We start from the raw sequence: 21,477 nt of genomic DNA, 5'->3' as shown, positions 1-21,477 counted from the left end.
AGGATCTAAATGTGATCTAATCTGAAGGCTTGGAATTTAGGCACTATGGTGTTTTGCAGGGACTTCAGATTTTGATGAACGATGAAGAAGCGACCATTGGATGATGAGATGGATCCGATCTAACGGCTGAGAATGGAGGCGGGTATGGATATAGAAAATGGGTTTGGGTAAGGGTTTTGGGCCTTGGAATGCCATTGGCACAGTGGTGCGGCTGGCATGGTTGGAATGCCTTGGCGCGTGGACGTGGCTGACATGGTTTTCCATTGGCATGGTGGTGTTAGAATTAGGGTTTGGTACATCGAACCCTAATTTAGTATTAAAAAAGGTACCACCGGTAAATTTTACGTAGGCGTGTTAAATGATTCAATAAATGTGTCGGTGGCGATAGTTACGTCATGCTAGGTGTAAGGCTTTACGGTTTTAATCCTGAGCTAAAAACCACCATCAACAACGTGATATTTACTTCTTCGCATGCCGTGTTGTGCCGCGTATTTACACGTGATAGTTGTGCTGTGCCGTGCTAATATTCCTATTTTTCTTGCACAACATAACACACTAATCTAACATTTTGTGCTTACGCTATGCGAAGTCACGTGTCGTTCCGTGCTGTGGTCAAATTTTAACGAGCTCAGATATTCCATACATGTGTTGACCCGACCCAATTTACAGCTCTAGGATTACCAATTAAATTAGGGGCTTTCTATCACGATTCTTTTCTGTTTCTTTCACATGGCAAACCACCACCACCAACACAGTCTTCCCTCCCTCTCTGTCACAGCACCACCACCTTCCCCTCTCGTTCCCTCGCACACCCACACCTCCTCTCTTTTATGCATAAAAACACTATCACTTGATTCACTTTTTTTGGTTTCTTTTTTTCGATATACGTTAAAGTAAAACATGGCCCCTCAAATGAATGGATTAATGGTTTTCAGCTCACCATGTTTTTGAGTTGGAAGGGTACATGATGATCACTAAAGTAAAAATATTTGTATTACATTCATATGATGCTCCGGTGCTCCAAATTTGGATGGAAAATGAACAATGGGTGCGAACTCAAATTGGACGGAGACACGGAGTAGGTGCAACCTCTATTTACTAATTGTACCTAGGTGGTAATGTTGTAAGCGTATTAACCACGGGGAATTTTATGGTAATGATTAACCACGGGACAAAAAATAGCAATCAAAAGTACTCTGCGTTGTCGAAACCTGTTGTCATCGTCTACTTTCCCTATTTAAGTTCGATCCCCTATTTAAGTAGCGCATATACAGGGTGCACGGGTATACAACTGTTAAAGCAAATATACAGAAACCAAATCGGACGCCCCTGCCGGCTGCATGCAGAGCAAAAGAGGAACGGTGTAGTGGGGGAAATCCAAATAACAGGTGACCACAACTTCTTTTGATTGCATATTATTTTCTGTTTTTCTTTTTCTTGAAGCATAATTTATCTGGATTTTCACTTGTTCACCGCACCTTTTTTTCTTTTAACTTTTCACAGGTTGCTTATTACAAGTTGTCAGTTAAGCCTTCTCTAATTTTGAGATCCTGATCTTTTTGTAAACAGCGAATTACCAATCCATTAGCATGAAGAATCTACACCATGATATCATATTGAACATATTGTCTCGTTTACCATACCAATGCATCATCAACTGCAAACTAGTTTGCAAACGCTGGCGCGACTTATTAAGTAATATCAAAGCAGGTCTCGTTTTTAAGTTGGGAAGCTTCAGAGGAAGGCTCTACTATGGAGGAGAGGAATACTGCGATGATATAAACATCCATGAGAAAGAGTACTCCTATGAGACACTTCCCGAGATGGATAATTTGTATCCCCTTGATGATCAGCTAGAACCCTTGCGGGCCTTGGGCGACTTGGTTGGTTCCTGTAATGGGTTGGTATGTTTGAAGATATTTGATCTGGACGCTTGGGTGCAAGATTCCATCTACATCTGTAATCCCGTTACCCGAGAATATATTTATCTCCCAAAATACATCTACGGAGACGGAGATTCTCACCATCGTGGTTATTTTGTGTGCGGATTTGGTTACAGTTACTCAACTGATGAGTATAAAGTTGTTAGAATGTACCGCAGGTATGGTAATTTCTCGGACGTTAGTAGCAAAGTCCAAGTATACACCCTTGGTAGTGGTCAAGGGTGGAGAGATAAAGGAAGACTCGACCACCTTTTATGTCCAAGTAGCCCTGGTGTTTGTGCAAATGGAGCCCTTTACTGGTCCGGATTTGGTAAGATAGTGTCTTTTGATTTAGCCAAAGAAGAGTTCAGAATAATTCCTTTACCACCTATACCTTCCAAGAAGAAGCTTCCGGTTTCACCTTGTCTAAGATTATTGAGAGGGTATTTATCTGCTATTAAATACACTAGAGGGGAAGAAAGAACATTTCTTCGTATATGGGAGTTAAAGAAAAAGAGTAGGTGTACTAATTCCGCAATTGAAGAACCCGCATTTGATGATTTGTGGTATTGGAATGAAGAGCTTAGTTTCTCATGGGAGAACACTGGTACGATGGACCGTCTGTATCTTCCCTTTGCAGTTACAAACAGTAATCAAGTTCTACTGTGGTGTGGCGGATTTCTCTTTTACTATGATCTGCACACTACAAATTTAACCAAACTTTGGGGTGAGGACTGGTTGTGTTCGAATAAAGCAATTCCGCACGTAAACAGCCTTGTTTCCATGAAAGCATTGGGAGAGAAGTCCAAGAAAAGAATTTAACAAAGAAAATTCTAATAAGATAAGGAGATTGAGAGTTATATTTTTATGTTATTTGTTGGGACAGATAATTCTTACGTGTTTTTTTTTCCTTAAATTTATACTTATAATTCTAAATCTTTGTTTTCCTTTAAGTTATTTTCCAGCCATGTTCGGAAGATGTCTGGAGACTACTGGAGACTAGAAACAAGGGATGTAACAAGAAACAAGGGATGTACCAAGTGGATACTCATACCCGGGGTGAATTAATAAACGAAACACCTAAATTACTCAATTTTTCCTTTCTGAAAAACGACAAGTTAGAGAAGATGAAGGTTTCTTATTATTGAAAAGCTTAGATTACAAATCGTTTCTTCCCGAACTAAATAGGTAGACACGGTTAGCATAATTACACAAAATAATATCTTTCCTAACTAACTTATTAATGACCATATTTAAAAAATATACAATAATATATGTATCTCCTAATATCCTCCTCTAGTGGAATATTAGGAGAATGAAAATGTATGGGGTCGCCCAACTTGCTAAAAAAATGTCCGGGATCACGAATTCCCAACTTGCTAAGAAGCATCTCAAAATGGGGTCGTCCAAAAGCTTTGGTGAAAATGTCTGTTAGCTGGATGGTTGTGCGAACATGAGAAGTAGTAACAGCGCAGGACTGAACTTGATCGCGTACATAATGACAATCAATCTCAATATGCTTGCTATGCTCATGAAAAACAGGATTAGCAGCAATATAAAGCGCGGATTGACTATCACAACAAATACGCATAGGCTGAGAATGAAACACACCTAGAGATTTCAACAATGCCTTTAGCCACGTGAGTTCACTACAAGTATGAGCCATGGAACGGTACTCGGCATCAGCAGAAGAACGAGATAAGGTATGTGAAAAAGTGTGGGTCTAACAACACCACTCAATATTTCGCTTAGCAACCTGTATGGACTAACTCTGAAATACTTTCTAGAGAATCAACTAGACATTCATACTCAATCTAAGTAAAAGTATATCAAAGGACTTAATATCTCTCTCTTGATTTGATTTACTCAAGCTAATAGAAATCGGCGAGTCTTTAATCAAATACAAGGAATAACTTGGATGGTACCAAAGATCAATATCCAAGTGTCAATCAATGTAAATCAACAACCAAAGGTTGGATATTCTAATTGATTGAACTTCAACGCACAACCTGTGATATTTCAATTATAAAGATAAACAATTGTTTATAGTGGATTTTTGTTTAAGGCTAAAATTGTAAAAGCCGAGTTAATACGCTGACATCCTGTAAAGGATAAAGCCATTTGAGTGATGAATACTTCTTCACTTTATTAATTCACATAGAATGCAACATGTGGCAACAATCCCTGTGAATTAAATACACCCAGAACGGAGCATCTAGCAACAATCCCGATTTTCTGTGGATTTATAGCATTATTAATTAATGCTTTATTAGCCTTGTATTTCATGTGTTGTTCCCGGGAACCCTCATTATTGGTGCGGCATGACGACTGAGTGTTTCTCTTAGCGTAGTAACACAAATCTCCAAGTGTCAATAGTAAGGCATGCACGAAATACCCGTACAGGCTACCTCTCGGTGTGTTATGCTATCCCGATTGAGAAAAGTCTCTCGGTGTGTTATACTAGCCCGATTGAGCATAGTTCTCGGTGTGTTATACTAGCCCAATTGATAAAAGTCTCTCGGTGTGTTATACTATCCCGATTAACCATAAATCTGGACTGACTGTGTCAGTCTCAGAAATAATCACGACCACGCAGGTTGGCCGCATGATTTAACCAGCCTAGACGATCCTCAGCAGGATACCACCGTAATGACCACCAGCGGGCCCGGTTATGCCCTTTCTGGTCCAACGCATGCTTTTCCCCAAATAGCCGCCGAACGCCACTACTGAAGAGAGATGGTCGAGCAGGTATGAAGTGGCTAGCATGCGCAAGACTGCCAAAAACAGTCTCAAAGAGTTCGCAACCATCCAACTTCGCAACTACGGTTGGACGGCTTGGATCGTCCCGCGATCGATTTGTGAAGTGTTGGTACGCACATTGGCGGGCCCACTTTCCACTTACCTTATCGGTTATCTCACGACCACGCCATGGAGCAATAAACGATTTCCCAAAACATGAATGGTGTGATTCTTTTAAGACCGTGGAAGTCCACTAATGTATTAAATTGATCACGACCATCCAACTTTGCAAGCATGATTGGATGGCTTAGATCACGCCTAGGACCGTGGAGCAAGTATACACATGCTCACCACCGGCCCAACATGGGCCCCACACGATCGGCCTCCCCAAGGGAGGAGCAGAGCTTGCAAAGACGATCGATTGAAGCTGCATACGCACGACCGATCAAAAACCCTAATTAGGGTTTGCGGCATGTTACATGTGTCGTAAATCAATCACGAGCGTCCATCTTCGCAAGCTAAGATGGAGGGTGTATATATAGATTTAAAAGGTCCCGAGCATGTCAACATGATCACCGTGGACCCACATACACGCATGACCGATCATCCAAGGCCAACCATGGCCGTATGCCTCGATTCGTGCGCCCAAAGTGAGCATGACGTGTGGTTTCCCATTCCTTTGAGGCACTGGATTTCTGTTGAAAACCGATCTCAACCACTCACCTTTACCAGTCAAATTGAGTGGCCTAGATCGCACATTCATGAGACGATCCAGCATGGGCATATACACCGGCAGGCCGTCTACACGCATGCCTGGTCGGTCGCACCATAAACCACGCCCAAGCTTGCATTCGGTCAAGCAAAAGGGGGAAGCTTGCGCACCTCATAAAACCCTAAAGACTCATCAACGGTCGCAGATGATGAAAGCTAGGCGACCAGTAAGGTATCACAATGATCACCACCCCCACTCTTTCACATGGAGTGATCGTCTAGGAGATGGCTTGCCTGTACAGCCTCCAAAAATCAGTCGAAGATGGTTGGATGTGATCCTATTCTAAGACGCTTAGTCCGCGACTTATATGGACAGGATTCGAAAAAGCAATTCTTCATGCATGCTGATTATTTGCAATGCATTACATGCATCAAACATACATAATATTTCATCCTTAGTTATTTTAGCATTGCATGCTACTTACTACAGTAGGTCCCACGACCCACTCATTCGAGACATCAAACATGTCACAAACTGGGGGATACTTACTGGGGTATTGTTCTGGCGGTTTACAGCGTGCAGTGTGCAACGTGCCATCACCGGAACGTGTCAGGAGGCATGGACGGTTAATAGGATGAGGGAAGTGGGCTAAGACGTGATCGTGCAATCACTCACACACGACCCCACTAGTCCATCAATCCACTTCCTACGAGATGAAAGGTTGCGCTCAATGACTTGTATAAATAGGTCCTTCACCTATTTCCAAAAAAGGAGAGACAACCAGAGAAACCAAGTGTTGTCATTCGTATCCAGAAACATCCATAGCTGATTGCTTAAATTATTGCAAGCCTGCTCAATATTCTGATACAAGTCATAAACAGCCAACACCTTCACAATCTCAACACCTTCTTCGCTTCCATCCCTAAGATCAACCCCATCTCCTTCACTTTGTGACCGAAGCAAGTCTGGAACGACCATTTCTTGGTTTAGGACAGAATTGTACAGATTAATCTCTCGAATCAGAAAGCAATCCTGTGCAGTGCATTTTTTTAGGGTTTAGATTCGTTTCCCATCCTCACACACACCCAAATTTACCAAAAACTGCAGAAACAGTTTTCACTCATAAACAACAATATAATGTGGAAAATGAAATAACACAGACACCATAATTTTGTTAACGAAGAAACCGAAAATGCAGAAAAACCCCGGGACCTAGTCCAGATTGAACACACACTGAATTAAGCCGCTACAAACACTAGACTACTTCAAGTTAACTTCGGACTGGACCGTAGTTGAACCCCAATCAGTCTACCACTAATTCAAGGTACATTTATGCTCCTACGCCTCTAATCCCAGCAGGATACTGCGCACTTGATTCCCATAGATGATCTCACCCACAACTAAGAGTTGTTACGATCCAAAATCGCAGGCTTTGACAATAAACAAATTTGTCTCACACGGGCAAGTTTGTCAAAGGATCAATATGTCTCCCACAGATAAACCCTAAAGGTTTTGTTCCGTATTTTGATAATAATCAAGGTGAACAGGAACCAAATGATAATCTAGTCTTATATTCCAGAAGAACATCCTAGATTAATCAATCACCTCACAAAAGTCTTAATCGTATGGTAGCGAAACAAGATGTTGTGGAATCACAAACGATGAGACGAAGTGTTTGTGATTACTTTTTATATCTTTCCTATCAGAGATATCAAATCTCAAGCCAATCAATATGATTGTACTCGTACGATAGAAGATGCAAGATCAGATCACACAACTACAATAAAAGTAGTATCGGTCTGGCTTCAAAATCCCAATGAAGTATTTAAGTCGTTAACCCGATTTAAGAAAAGAAAACCAGAGGTTTAAAGGAGAATCCGCTCTAGTATGCAAACTAGTATCACACGTAAGGTGTGGGGATTAGTTTTGCACAATACTTAATGTCTCCTTTATGTAGTCTTTCAAATCAGGGTTTGCAATCAATGTTAGCTTAGTAACAAAGCATTCAGTATTCACCGTTAGATGAAAACCTGATTTAGATTCAAGCTAATATTTCTCAACCGTTAGATCGAAAACTTGGCTTGTTATACACAATTGACTGCACGCTTCTAGGTTTGTTAACCGTACCCAAACGTGTGCATTGTTGGTTCAATAATAGTCAACCAAAAGGTTAGATATATGAGTATTTCATATCAAGCATGTTATTCTTCACCATAACTAGTTCAAATTACTTCAAATGAACTAGTTAAGAGAGTTTTTCAATTGCAAGGAAATCTCATGTACTATATATGACACAATTGAAGCAAAGATGATTTGATTCACTTGAATTGGTTCATGAACATTATAGCCACGGTTTGCAAACTTCATTTCTTAGTCTTTATAATTTTAAGTTCAGAAATCATCTTCGGATATATAACCTTCACAAGTTCGCAGACTAGGTTCACGGACTTAAGCAATCGGTCAGAGTTTGCAAACTCGAGCAGAAATTCTTGGGATGAGAACTACGCCGGTTTACGGAATGGGTTCGTGAACTTGGCACACGCAAGTAGTTTGTCAACTCCAGCAGAAATTCTCGGGTTTGAGAACTTCGGCTGTTCGCAGACTTGGCACTTGCCATACTTCCGGTTTCTCTTGATCAACAAAGTTCGCAAACTTTGGTTCTAGGAATAAGACTTATACATAAATGTGTTTCCACAAAAATGTTTATTTCCACCATTGGTTATGTGATATAAACTCTTATTTCAATCATTGAAACATTCTTAGAGGACGTTATATAGTTGTTACACCATTTCTCGTCAAAGAAATTTTCAAGATGATTGAAACATATCATGACTTTATTCACCATGTAAAGATGAACTTGATCGAAGCGAAAAGCTTACCAACACATATTTCGAGATATAGATAGGCGAGGTATACTCGGCTCGAAATACCAAATGTGTATAATCCAAGTCTATATATATAGCATACGACTTCTTGTCTCAAAGAGTAGGAGATATATTAGATAGAATTTTGAGTGATAGATAAGTTCAGTCTTCACATACCTTTTTGTCGAGAAGTTCCAGCGGTTCCTTGAGTAGTTCTTCTACTTGTATGATGAATATCTATGAAGTTCTTGAGCTCAACTACACTTTTTATCCTAGTCCGAGACTTAGCTATAATAGATTAGAAATCAAGACTTATAGTTTTGATCACCAACATTGACAAACATGCTTGAGATAAACGTATGCGATTTCGACCGAGCAATGCTCTAACAATCTCCCCCTTTGTCAATTTTAGTGACAAAACTATCAGTACATTTGGAATACAAAAAAGATAAAGAAACTTAAGTAGCTCCTATTCCACATGCCTAATCTTCAACATTCCTCGAAATCTTCGTCACTTCCAAGTACTCAAATGATCGCAAAGGTTTTAAGTTTAATATCACCGTTGTTGAAGATTCGTATCTATAACAATGAGAAAGCATCGGTCTCGATCATTGTCATACAGTGTTATAGTATTATTACACAGCGTCATATTTCAATTGTATCACAACTTCAAAAATAATACTATGGTGATATGTATCACTCCCCCTTAGTCAATAGTCCATCTCGCATGGAAACCACTCCCCCTTAATGATTTGAAAACCATATGTATTTGTAGTATTAACTACATATTAATTCTCCCCTTTTTTTCAATAAAATTGGCAAAGGTACAAGAACAGGATCATAATGAAATTTGCGAAAGAGACATTTCATGACTAAAAGAAAATATACATACCAACCAATTTTTAGATGCAATCATAAAGCCGAAGCTAAATGCATTCATCAAGGAGTTTAAATATACAATATAACCCCTCTAATATTCCTTATTTGCACTCCCCTCAAGATATGACCATTAAGCAAAAGTTCAAAATAACTCTCCCCCATTTGATGTCATTCCCGAAAGAACAACAAGAGCGACCTTAATTTCTAAAGAAAAGAAGGATTTTATTTGGACACCAGAAACCATGATAATGATTTTTTATATCCAAAAACTCAATCAAATTAATCCCAAGTAAACCCATGATTAATTTAATCGGAATACACAATCAAATTAAACACACAAGGTGGTCAACTTAATTAATTATGCTCGACATAAGTAAACTTACGGAACATACGACTAACATAATCACTAGAAAATGATTACAATAGCCGTTCATATACTCAACACAAGAAAGCTTATGGAGTATATGAATACTCAACTAGACTAATTACAAGAGAACCCATAATTAATCTAATTGGAATACATAACCAAACTAATCACAAAAGTAATCAATTTAATTGTCAATTGATTTGCTCGACATAAGAAGACTTATGAAACAAAAACTAAATAACCACACAAGATGATTAATTTAGTTCAATATGCTCGACATAACATATCTCAGGGAACAACCAACAGAGCTAATCATAAAATAATCAAAGCTTCGTTGTATCGTGCTCAACATAAGACACATTACGGAACCTCACAGTAATATATAAAATATGGATCAGGGATGATCAATACTCCGGAATACACAAGGATTCATTCTATCTTCAATCACTATTTGCATAACGATAATTAATAAACATAATCCTTGAAAACAAAAGATTTTAACCTATCTTCCATCAAAGAATTGACAATGCAGGCTTAACTTTTGTATTTGTCAAAAGTCTATTCATCCTTAAATCAATATCGATCATGAATGACTTTACTTTTGACAAAGTATGAGACCTTAAAGTTCACGGACGCAAACATACATATCCCATAACAACTTGCAATATAAAATATCATAAAGATTAAATACTGCAAAAACATCATCCTCCAAATATATTTTTATTTTTAGAATTTTAAACCAAAAACCTAAAAACAAGAAGATGAAAAATAATAGCTATGTGTAGTCATAATCATCGCTATTCAAGCATTAGTTATTCTTCCAACTAAGCCAAAAAGAAGATATACTAGGAAACAATGTCTCTGAGAAATTCCTTATCATTCCCGAACTCTTTGTCGTCAACAGCCATTGGAACATAAGGTTCGTGGAGGAAGGAGTCAATACCAACAAACCGTCTTGGTTGATGATGTCGAACCAGGGCCTTCCGAATTTCCAAAGATCTTAAAACGCATGAATTTATTTCACTAATCTCCTTTCTTACATCCTTCAACTTATAAAGAACATCGGAAAACTCCTGAGAGTTAGAAGGAACAACCCTTGGCTTTCTTGTATTCCTTCTTTTTCTTTTCAAGGAAGGAGTTACTGGAGATTTCTCTTTTTCTTTGATTGATGACTTAACAATCATATTGATGTCTTTTCCACCCAGAGACATGATGCTTAGAGAACAATTATAAACAATTGGTTTTTTTTGAGTGGAATTCACAATCTCATCAAGCAATCTTAAGATATAAAGGATATCAAAGAGGAAATAAAAAATGTAGGGTTCGTAACCTTTAACCAGGTTCGTGGAAGCCCAACTCTAAACCCTATAAACAGTAGAAATGTCGACAATAACCCTCTACTTTATTTGATAGATAGGAAAAACACAAAGAAAACTTTTCTTAAAGCCTGAGCGATAAACAATCTTATCTCTTTTGATCAGGCACATGAGACAAGATATACCAAACAACAAAATCAATTTGTGTTGTGGTGAAAAACAATCTATCCACCATTTTCCTCTAGAGAGGAATCCTCATACTTCTGTTTATCAAAACGATTTGACCGTACCTTCTTCTCTAATGGTCTTATTTTGTCTTTGTAAACCAACTTCTTATGCGAAGATAAAATCCTACATACCTCAGCAGTCTTCTGAACGAGTTTTAGCTTCCTTTCCAAACGATTTTCTCCTCGTGGAAGTTTGTTGGCGTGCATACTTGATGTTTGTACTTGTAACATCTTGATAGTTCATGACCTTTCTGAGAACCGAACAAGCACGTCAAACTTGGATATTATTCAGGCATCTGTGGTGTGAACGTAGCTTGACACATAGTAGATCCTGAAACATTAAAAACCAGAGTTTCCAAAGGATGGGTCAATAGATTCTTCCAGCTTGATTGGATTCTACTTTTCACTGAAAGCATCAAGGTTGATATATGTATTGCTACAGTTATCAAAATCAATATTTTCACATAGGAGACCAACACTTGATTTATTGTCTTCATCAGAATCATAGACATCAGACATCTCATCAAGTGTTACAGCAAGACCTTTGTTCCCGGTGTATTTTCTACGATTTGGGAATTCGTTTGCAAAATGACCAAAACCTTTACACTTAAAGCACTGTGGCATATCCTCGTTATCAGCCACGTCAGCGTCCCTGTTTTTAGGAGGTATGCGATTGTGTGGTTTATCTGACGACCTAGGTTTGTCTCTTAAAAACAGTTTACTTCGCTTCAATATAAGATCCCTAAATTTTCTTGTGATCAAGGAGACTGATTTTTCAAGATCTTCATCCGAAAAATCACCCTCAGACTGATTATCCTCAAAGACATAAACATTTGTACTCTTATCATGTAATTTGGTGTTCTTCTGTGCTTTAAAGGCAACATCCTTTCCGATTTTGGATGTTTTCTCATGATCGAAGATCTTTAGATTTCCAACCAATGTATTTCTGGAAAGATTCTTAAGGTTATTTCCCTTAACGATGGCATGCTCTAGACTCGGATCTAGATGGCGGCGATCTGAGAATTTTCATCACAATGTCCTTTTCAGGAATAGTCTTACTTAATGCAAAAGATGCATTAACAATTTCAGACACTTTGTGATTAAACTCATCAAATGTATTTTCATCTTCCATATGAAGGTTCTCCCAATCGGAATTAAGATTTTGAAGTCTAACTTCCTTTTCACTGGAGTTACCTTCAAATATGGTTTCTAAGATATCCCAAACATCTTTAGACCTGGTGCAATTTGACACATGGTGCTGAAGATTTGGGGTAATGGCATGTATGATTGCATTTCAAACCGTCGTAATTTTGCTTTGCAGCAAGTATCTCGGCAGGACTATATTCACCAATATTCTTGGGAACGTTTACATCTCCGGCTGCCACAACGGGAGCATCATAGCAATTAACAACATATACCCATGATTGAAAATCACGTGCTTGAGGAAAAGATCGAATAAAAATTTTCCACCATAAGTAATTAAAGCCATCGAAGACTGGTGGTACGTTAATAGAGATAACACCTTTGTCCATAGATCAGATCGCTACAAACAAGGACTTTTAAGGTCTTGAACGTGTTTGCCTGCTCTGATACCAATTGAAAAAGCGGGGGTCTAACAACACCACCCAATATTTCGCTTAGCAATATGCATGGACTAACTCCGAAATACTTTTTAGAGAATCAACTAGACAGTCAGACTCAATCTAGGTAAAAGTATATCAAAGGAGTTAATATCTCTCTCTTGATTTGATTTACCCAAGCTAATAGAAATCAACCAGTCTTTAATCAAATACAAGGAATAACTTGGATGGCACCAAAGACCAATATCTCAATCAATGTAAATTAACAACCAAAGGTTGGATATTCTAATTGATTGAACTTCAACGCACAACCTGTAATATTTCAATTATAAAGATAAAAAATATAATGCGGAAATTTAAATAACACAGACACCGAAATTTTGTTAACGAGGAAACCGAAAATGCAGAAAAACTCTGGGACCTAGTCCAGATTGAACACACACTGTATTAAGCCGCTACAGACACTAGATTACTCCAAGTTAACTTCGGACTGGACCGTAGTTGAACCCCAATCAGTCTCCCACTAATTCAAGGTACAGCTATATACTTAGCTTGTTATACAAAATTGACTGCACGCTTCTAGGTTTGTTAACCGTACCCAAACGTGTGCATTGTTGGTTCAATAATAGCCAACCAAAAGGTTAGCCATATGAGCATTTCATATCAACCATGTTCTTCTTCACCATAACTAAATCAAATGACTTCAAATGAACTAGTTAAAAGAGTTGTTTAATTGCAAGGAAATTTCATGTACTACACAAGACACAATTGAAGCAAAGATGATTTGATTCACTTGAATCGGTTCATGAACTTTAACTCCAGCAGAAATTCTCGGGTTTGAGAACTTCGGCATTTCGCGGACTTGGTACTTGCCATACTTCTGGTTTCTCTTGATCTACAAAGTTCGCAAAATTTGGTTCAAGGAATAGGATTTATACATAAATGTGTTCCCACAACAATGTTTGTGTCCACCATTGGTTATGTAATCTAAACCCTTGTTTAAATCATTGAAACATTCTTAGAGGAAGCTATATAGTTGCTACACCATTTCTCGTCAAAGTAATTTTCAAGATGATTGAAACATATCATGACTTTCATCACTAGGTAAAGATGAACTTTGATCTAAGGAAAAAAGCTTACCAACACATATTTCGAGATATAGATAGGCGAGGTATACTCGGCTCGAATAACCAAATGTGTATAATCCAAGTCTATATATATAGCAGACGACTTCTTGTCTCAAAGAGTGAGAGATAGAGTAGATATACTTTTGAGTGATAGATAAGTTCAAGTCTCCACATACCTTTTTGTAGAGAAGTTCCACCGGTTCCTTCAGTAGTTCTTCTACTTGTATGATGAATCTCCATGAAGTCCTTGAGCTTAACTACACTTTCTATGTCCGAGACTAATAGACTAGAAATCAAAATTTATAGTTTTGATCACTAACATTGAAAAACATGCTTGAGATAGTAACGCATGAGAGTTCGACCGAGCAATGCTCTAACAGTATGTTTCTTCTTTGTCTTCCAAGATACAGGTGAGCTTTCCAAGAATATAAAGTAACCAGTAAGCGAACAACGACTAAGAGGGCATGAAGCCCAATCAGAGTCACAAAAAGAAGTAAGATTGAAGAGCACTATCCTTGCGTAAAATAATCCCTTGACCCGGATGACCCTTTAGATAGCGAAGAATTTGAAGAGCAGCTTCCTAATGAGACACCCGATGAGACTGCATAAATTGAGCCAAAACATGCACCGAGTAACACAATTCAGGACGAGCTATGGTCAAATATTTAAAACGTCCAATAAGCCGAAGATACTGGGATGAATCAGAATACAAAGGTCCATCATCTAGAGCTGAACGATGATGTTGATCAATGGGTGAAGAAGCTGGTTCGGATCCAAGAAGTTCGGTCTCAGATAAAATATCCAAGGTGTATTTCCGGTGAGATAAAAACAAACCTTCAGTTCCTCGAGACATTTCAATACCAAGAAAATATTGGAGATGGCCCGAACCTTTCATATGAAAGAAACGGCTTAAGTATGCTTTAAAAGCAGTAATAGCAGCGGAATTGTTCCCAGCAATAATTAAATCATCCACATAGACAAGTACGTTAATAGAATTCTCACCTCGTCGCAGGGTAAATAAAGAATAATCAGCATAAGATTGTACAAATCCAAAAGTCTTAAGAGCACCTGCAAGCTTAGCAAACCAATTACGAGGAGCTTGACGAAAACCATACAAAGATTTATGGAGGTGACACACTTTACCAGAATAATTAGTCGAATATCCTGGAGGAAGTTGCATATATACTTCCTCATCAAGATCCCCATGTAGAAAAGCATTGTGAACATCCATTTGATGTAACTCCCAATCACGAGCAACTGCGACTGCTAAAAATGTTCAAACTGAAACCATTTTAGCTACGGGAGTAAATGTTTCATGATAATCCACACCTTCCACTTGTCTATTACGGAGGACATCAAAGTGATCTTTATATTGCTCGATAGTACCATCAGAATTATATTTAATTTTGTAAACCCATTTACAACCAACAGCCTTCTTACCTGGGGGAAGATCCTTCACAGATAACTTGCCATTCTTATCAAGAGCACTAATCTCCTTAGACATAGATACACGCCAAACGAGAAGACGAACATCTTCAGCACAGCTTGTAGGTTCTTTAAGAATATTAATCACCGCCAAAAAATGGGTATGATTAGAGAAAAATTTTCATAAGACACATAATTAGTTATGGGATAAAACATACCTAAGGACGTTGACGAATGAGGAGTGGAGGAAGCGGGGTTTATTGCTTTGATAGTATTACAAAATCATCAACTTTCTCTTAAAACTAAAGATGATTCAGTGACTGTTCGACTTCTGTCACTTCCTGTGACTGTTTGACTTCTGTCACTATGAAGCACATCACGCAAATTACTGCCTGGAGCAGTAGTCTTGTCACTACCGGACAAAATATCATCATTGCCCACTTGACTCCTGTCACTACTAGAATCACCTACATCACTTCCTGGAGCAGTATTGCTGTCAATACCGGACAAAATCTGCACAGCAGTGTTTGGAACAAACTGCACGGGACACCTGCTGACTTCATGTCCAACACCAGTTCTGGTTATCTCTCCTGGAGCACTCTGACTGTTACATCAGATGATACAAAACTATTTGACATTTCCCGTGTACCGATTACAGGAATACCATCTGTCCGTTTCTTTGAATTAACTGCGGGCATAGGAATACTATCTGACATTGTCAAATCCGTATGTAATATGTTACTCCCCCTATGTGCTGGACTTGGAGTGGCTGTGTCAGATAATAAAAAATCAGACTGTTTTGTGGGGAGCTCCAACTCAACTCGGCGTTCTTCATTATTATTATCATCCGTAGAAACATTGTCCGAAGAAACACTTGCGTAAGGAAATTTATTTTCAAAGAGAACCACATCACAGGATATAAAGAATTTTTTCGTTTTCAAATTAAATAACCGCCAATCCTTTTTTCCACAAGGATAACCAATAAAAATATATCTTCGATTTCGTGAATTAAACTTATTACGATCACGAGGGACAATACTTGAATAACACAAACATCCAAATACTATAATATGAGTATAAATAGGAGGCTTCTTATGTAACAATTCATACAAAGTTCTCCCATTGAGTAAGGGAGTAGGCGTGCGATTAATAATATGAGCAGCACTTAATAGATACTCACCCCAAAACCGAAGAGGTAACTTGGCTTGAAACCGTAAAGCACGCGTCACGTTCAATATATGACGATGTTTGCTTTCAACTCACCCATTTTGCTGCGGTGTATCCACATATGAAGTTTGAAATTCTGTACCATGTTCAATAAAGAAAGGAAATAATGGAAGAAATTATGTATCATTATCACTGCGCACCTTCTTAACTTGTCTATCAAATTGTGTCTTCACCATAGCACAAAAGTTCCAAAATTTTTGCACCACCTCAGTTTTATGTGCCATCAGATAAACCCAAACAAAGCGACAGTAATGTGCGCCACAAGAAGATGAAGTACGATAAGGACCCCATACATCACAATGAACTAAATCGAAGAAGACATCCGCTTTATTTCCACTAACCGGAAAAGTAGTCCGAGTTTGTTTAGCTTTAAAGAAAATATTACATGGTTCATTTAGAAATTTCCGACAATCAAATTTATTCATACCCGAAAGTAAAGAACCAACCTTATTAGACGCATGACCTAAACGTATACGCCATAAACAATAATCTTCTCCAGCAGAAACTCGATTTACAGTAATGACCGTTCCGCTGTGAAAATTATAGACCCCTCCTCATTCCTCACCCACACCAATCACCATCCTCATAGTTCGTGTTAGTTATTGAAGACTAATTATTATTTCCTAAAGTTTCCGTGGTTATTTAGGGAAGGGGTTTCTTAAACCGGCTAGAATTCTTGGTGGCCAAGTTTGTAAACTATATAAATAGGTAATTGGGCCTTGTAGAATTGTATTGTGTAGAAAATGATTAAGAGATCGGTGAGATATTTCTTGTATAGATTTTAGGGAGAAAGCTAGGGTTTCTTTGTGAGATCATATTGGTGAGGAAAAAGGGACAAGGTTATCGTCTCGGGTAATTGTTGCGGTGTAACCAAGGGTTTGTTATGATTCACACAACGTTGTAATCGTTTTTCTTCATAGTAGATTTGAGTTGGTGCGGCTCAAAGTGGACGTAGAAAAAATATACAAGTTGTATATGTTGGTCGAACCACTATAAATATTGTGTCTTGTAAGTTGATTTATCTTTATAGTATTATTATAGTTGTTTGTGCTTGGTTTACTTATTATTCATCATAATATCTCAAGATCCGTTTTCCGCTTTGTGAGTGATTCCATAAGAAAATCCTGACAACTGGTATCAGAGCTCGGGTTAGAGATTTAGGGTTTATCGTAGTACGATTGGAGTGGGAGTTGTCGGTGATAATAACGAAAGTACTGTAGCTAGGGTTAAAGTTTTCAATGGGAAGAACTTTGCATTTTGGAAGGCTCAGATGGAAGACTACCTATATGAGAAAGACATTGTTGATCCATTGGGTGGATTTGCGAAAAAAGGAGCACGCAAAGACGATGAATGGACAACTCGTGATCGCAAGTGTGTAGCCGTGATCCGTAGATGTCTAACGGAGGAAGTCTACAATAACGTACAAGGGGAAACTATTACGAAGGTTCTTATGGATAAACTTGAAAAGTTGTATCAAAAGTCATCAGCCTCGGGGAAGATAATGTTGTGTTAACAATTATTTAATCTGAAGATGCAAGAAGCGAAGCGATTTCAGCACTTCTTGGGAAGTTTAAATATATTATTTCTCAACTTTCAAAAGTTAGTATTATTTTTTACGATGAAGTTCAAGCTTTAAGGTTGTTTTCGTCATTACCAAAGAGTTGGGAGACTGCAAGGACAACCATTAGCAATTCTGCAGGAAGCGAGAAGTTGAAGCTTGATGATGTGCAACAAAGGTTAATTGCTGAAGAGGAAAAAAGAATAGAACAAGGTTACGGTTCTAGTATTTCAAGCTCGGCCTTAAGTATGCAAGAAGAAGATAGAGGAAGGAGTTCAAATAGGAACAACAAAAACAAATCTAGATGGAAGTATATAGGAAAGTCTAGGGGAAGATCTCAATCCCGGACTAGAGGTGTTTTTGAGTGTTGGGCGTGTAAGAAAGTAGGACACTTCAAGCGTGATTTTCCGGAAAACAAAGGTGCTACTAATGGTGGAAACAAAGGTAATCAAGAAGAGGTCAACGTAGTTGCATCTGCGGAACCGGTGAAGGTCCTTTTTAATAACAAGAAGGTGATTACGGAAGGTTTTCTACTACTCTCTGAGGACAAGCAAGATGATTCTTGGATTATAGACTCGGGAGCTTCTTTCCATGCAACGGGTGATAAGAGTATTATGATCTCTTACAAAGAAGGATAATATGGCCAAGTATTCTTAGGTGATGGTGAAGCATGCGACGTCATTGGTTTGGGTGATGTGATCTTGAAAGTCAACGGTTCGACATGGAAATTGAAGGATATACGACACGTTCCAAATTTGAAAAAGAACTTGGTGTCTGTGGGCCAAGTTTGTGATGATGACTGTGAAGTTGTGCTTACGGAACACAATTGGAAAGTGAAGAAAGGAGCTATGGTATTATCTCGTGGAGTTAGAGTAGGTACTCTATACCGGACTTCAGATGGAACTACTTTAGTAGTGGCTAGTAATGGTTAAGACACTAAATTATGTCATAGAAGAATAGGGCACATGAGTGAGAAGCACATGAAGATTCTATGTTCGGGAGGATATCTACCTAAGGTGAAGTCTGTTGATATGAGTTTTTGTGAAGACTGTGTTCTTGGAAAGCAAAAACGGGTTAGTTTCAGCAGAGGAGGAAAAGACTTGAGAAGTGCAAAACTTGATTTGGTTCACATGGATGTATGGGGACCAATTGATGTTGCATCTCACAGCGGGTTCCAATATTATTTCACCTTTATTGATGACCACTCAAGGAAGGTGTGGCTTTACTTTATGAAGACTAAGTTCGAGGTGTATGAAGTATTTAAGAAGTGGAAAGCTTTGGTTGAAACAGAAACTGGTCTGAAGTTGAAGTGTCTAAGGTCAGACAACGGTGGTGAGTATGACAAAACAGAATTCTTACAGTTATGTGCTACAAATGGAATTAGTTTGGAGAGGACAGTTCCAAGGAGAATGGAGTAGCATAACGTATGAATTGTATGTTGAATGCACGTGATAGGTGCATGAGGTTGCATCCTGGTTTTCCCGAGACCTTCTGGGCACATGCAACAGAGACGGCTACTTATCTAATCAATGGGACACCTAGTATTCCATTAGATATGAAGATACCAGAGGAGGTTTGGACCGGAAAAAAAGGTAAATCTTTCATATTTGAAAGTTTTTGGTTGTGTTGGTTATGTTCATCTTAGTCCCAGTGAGAGGTCTAAGATAGGTGCTCAAGTAAAGAAGTGCATATTTATTGGTTACGGAAATGACACTTTTGGGTATAAACTTTGGGACTATGAGGGTCACAAAGTTATTAGAAGTAGAGACGTCACTTTTAATGAGAATGAGATGTACAAGGACAGGAATAAAACACAAGTTGAAGATGTCGGATCAAGCAACGTCGCTAAGGAGTTGTATATCGATATTGATGATGTTTCTGGAAAAGTGTGGTAAAAGAAGGGCATGGTGTTGCTGATGGCATAGAAGTACAAAGTGAAGAGACTTCTGCTGCAGTGGGAGTTACTCATATAGTTCCACAAGAACTACGAAGATCATCAAGAACTACAAAACCAAACCCAAGGTATGCTCTGAATTATATATTACTTACGGATGGAGGTGAACATGAAGATATTAATGAAGCACTAGCGGCTGATGATTCAGCCAAGTGGCAAATTTCTATGGAAGATGAGATGAATTCAATTGAGGAGAATGGCACTTGGATGTTAGTAAAATTACCAAGAGGTAAGAACGCGTTGCATAACAAGTGGATTTATCGGATGAAGTCTGAACCAAATGGAGATATTCAATACAAGGCGAGGTTGGTTGTGAAAGGTTTCCAGCAAAAACCTGGTGTTGATGACAACGAGATATTTTCTCCAGTTGTGAATATGACTACTATACGAGTAGTGTTAAGTCTAGTGGCTTATGAAGATCTCTACCTTGAACAGTTAGATGTAAAGACAGCTTTTCTTCATGGTGACCTAGATGAAAAAATTTACATGAAGCAGCTAGAAGGATTCATAGTAAGAGGAAAGGAAGAGATAGTGTGCAAGCTAAAGAAGAGTTTGTATGGTTTAAAAAAAGCCCCAAGACAATGGTACAAGAAGTTTGATAACTTCATGCATAGAGGTGGTTACTCATGGTGTAATGCATATCATTGTTGTTACTTCAAAAGGTGCGGTTCTGACTACATCATACTAATATTGTATGTGGATGATATGTTGGTTGCCGGAACATCTCTACAAGAAGTTTAGAATTTGAATAAACAATTAAAAAGTGAGTTTGCTATGAAAGATCTTGGTGAAGCAAAGCAGATTCTTGGTATGAGGATCATAAGAGACAGAGCTAAGGGTGTACTTATGCTTAGTCAGGCTGAATATATTGAACGAGTGTTGAAAATGTTCAATATGGAGAATGCTAAACCAGTTAGTTTTCCATTTGGAAGTCAAATTCGTCTTTCTAGTATGCAGTGTGCGAAGACAAGTGAATAAAAATAGTACATGGCTAACGTACAATATTCTTCGGCGATTGGGAGTCTAATGTATGCTATGGTGTGCACGAGATCGGATATTTCACATGCAGTGGGAGTAGTGAGTAGATATGAAAGCAACCCAGGAAAAAACATTGGGAAGCTGTGAAGTGGATTCTCAGGTATTTGAGAGGTAACACAAACATACCATTGTTTTATAGAAGAGGTGGTTCTATCTTGAGGGGTTATGTGGATGCAGACTTCGAAGGTGATGTAGATAAAAGGCGAAGTACGACCGGTTACGTTTATACTATGGGGTCAGCTGCAGTGAGTTAGAACTCACATTTACAGAAGTTGGTAACATTATCTACTACGGAAGCGGAGTACGTAGCAGTGACAGAAGCGAGCAAGGAGATGATTTGGTTACAAGGATTATTAGTTAAGTTGGGAAAGGAAAAAAATGATAGTGTTCTGTAGAATGACAGTCAAAATGCTATACATCTATCCAAGAAATCATCTTATCATGCTAAGACGAAGCATATAGACATCCGTTACCATTTCATTCGGGATCTCTTAGAATAAGGAGATTTGAAGCTTGAGAAGATCATTGGTTCGAAGAATCCG

At 38.4% G+C, this 21,477-nt stretch overlaps 1 protein-coding gene across 1 annotated transcript; it reads left to right on the top strand.

Moving 5' to 3' along the window:
* The first annotated feature begins 1,589 nt into the window (after nucleotides 1-1,589).
* Nucleotides 1,590-2,744, top strand: LOC113309771 (F-box protein At3g07870-like). Its single transcript, XM_026558575.1, has one exon. It carries the CDS (start codon nucleotides 1,590-1,592, stop codon nucleotides 2,742-2,744), a length of 1,155 nt encoding a protein of 384 aa, XP_026414360.1.
* Nucleotides 2,745-21,477: the final 18,733 nt, after the last annotated feature.

This window comes from Papaver somniferum, chromosome 1 (genome assembly GCF_003573695.1).
Source record: "Papaver somniferum cultivar HN1 chromosome 1, ASM357369v1, whole genome shotgun sequence".
Lineage (NCBI taxonomy): Eukaryota > Viridiplantae > Streptophyta > Magnoliopsida > Ranunculales > Papaveraceae > Papaver > Papaver somniferum.
This window is presented reverse-complemented; position numbering and strand designations above follow the sequence as displayed.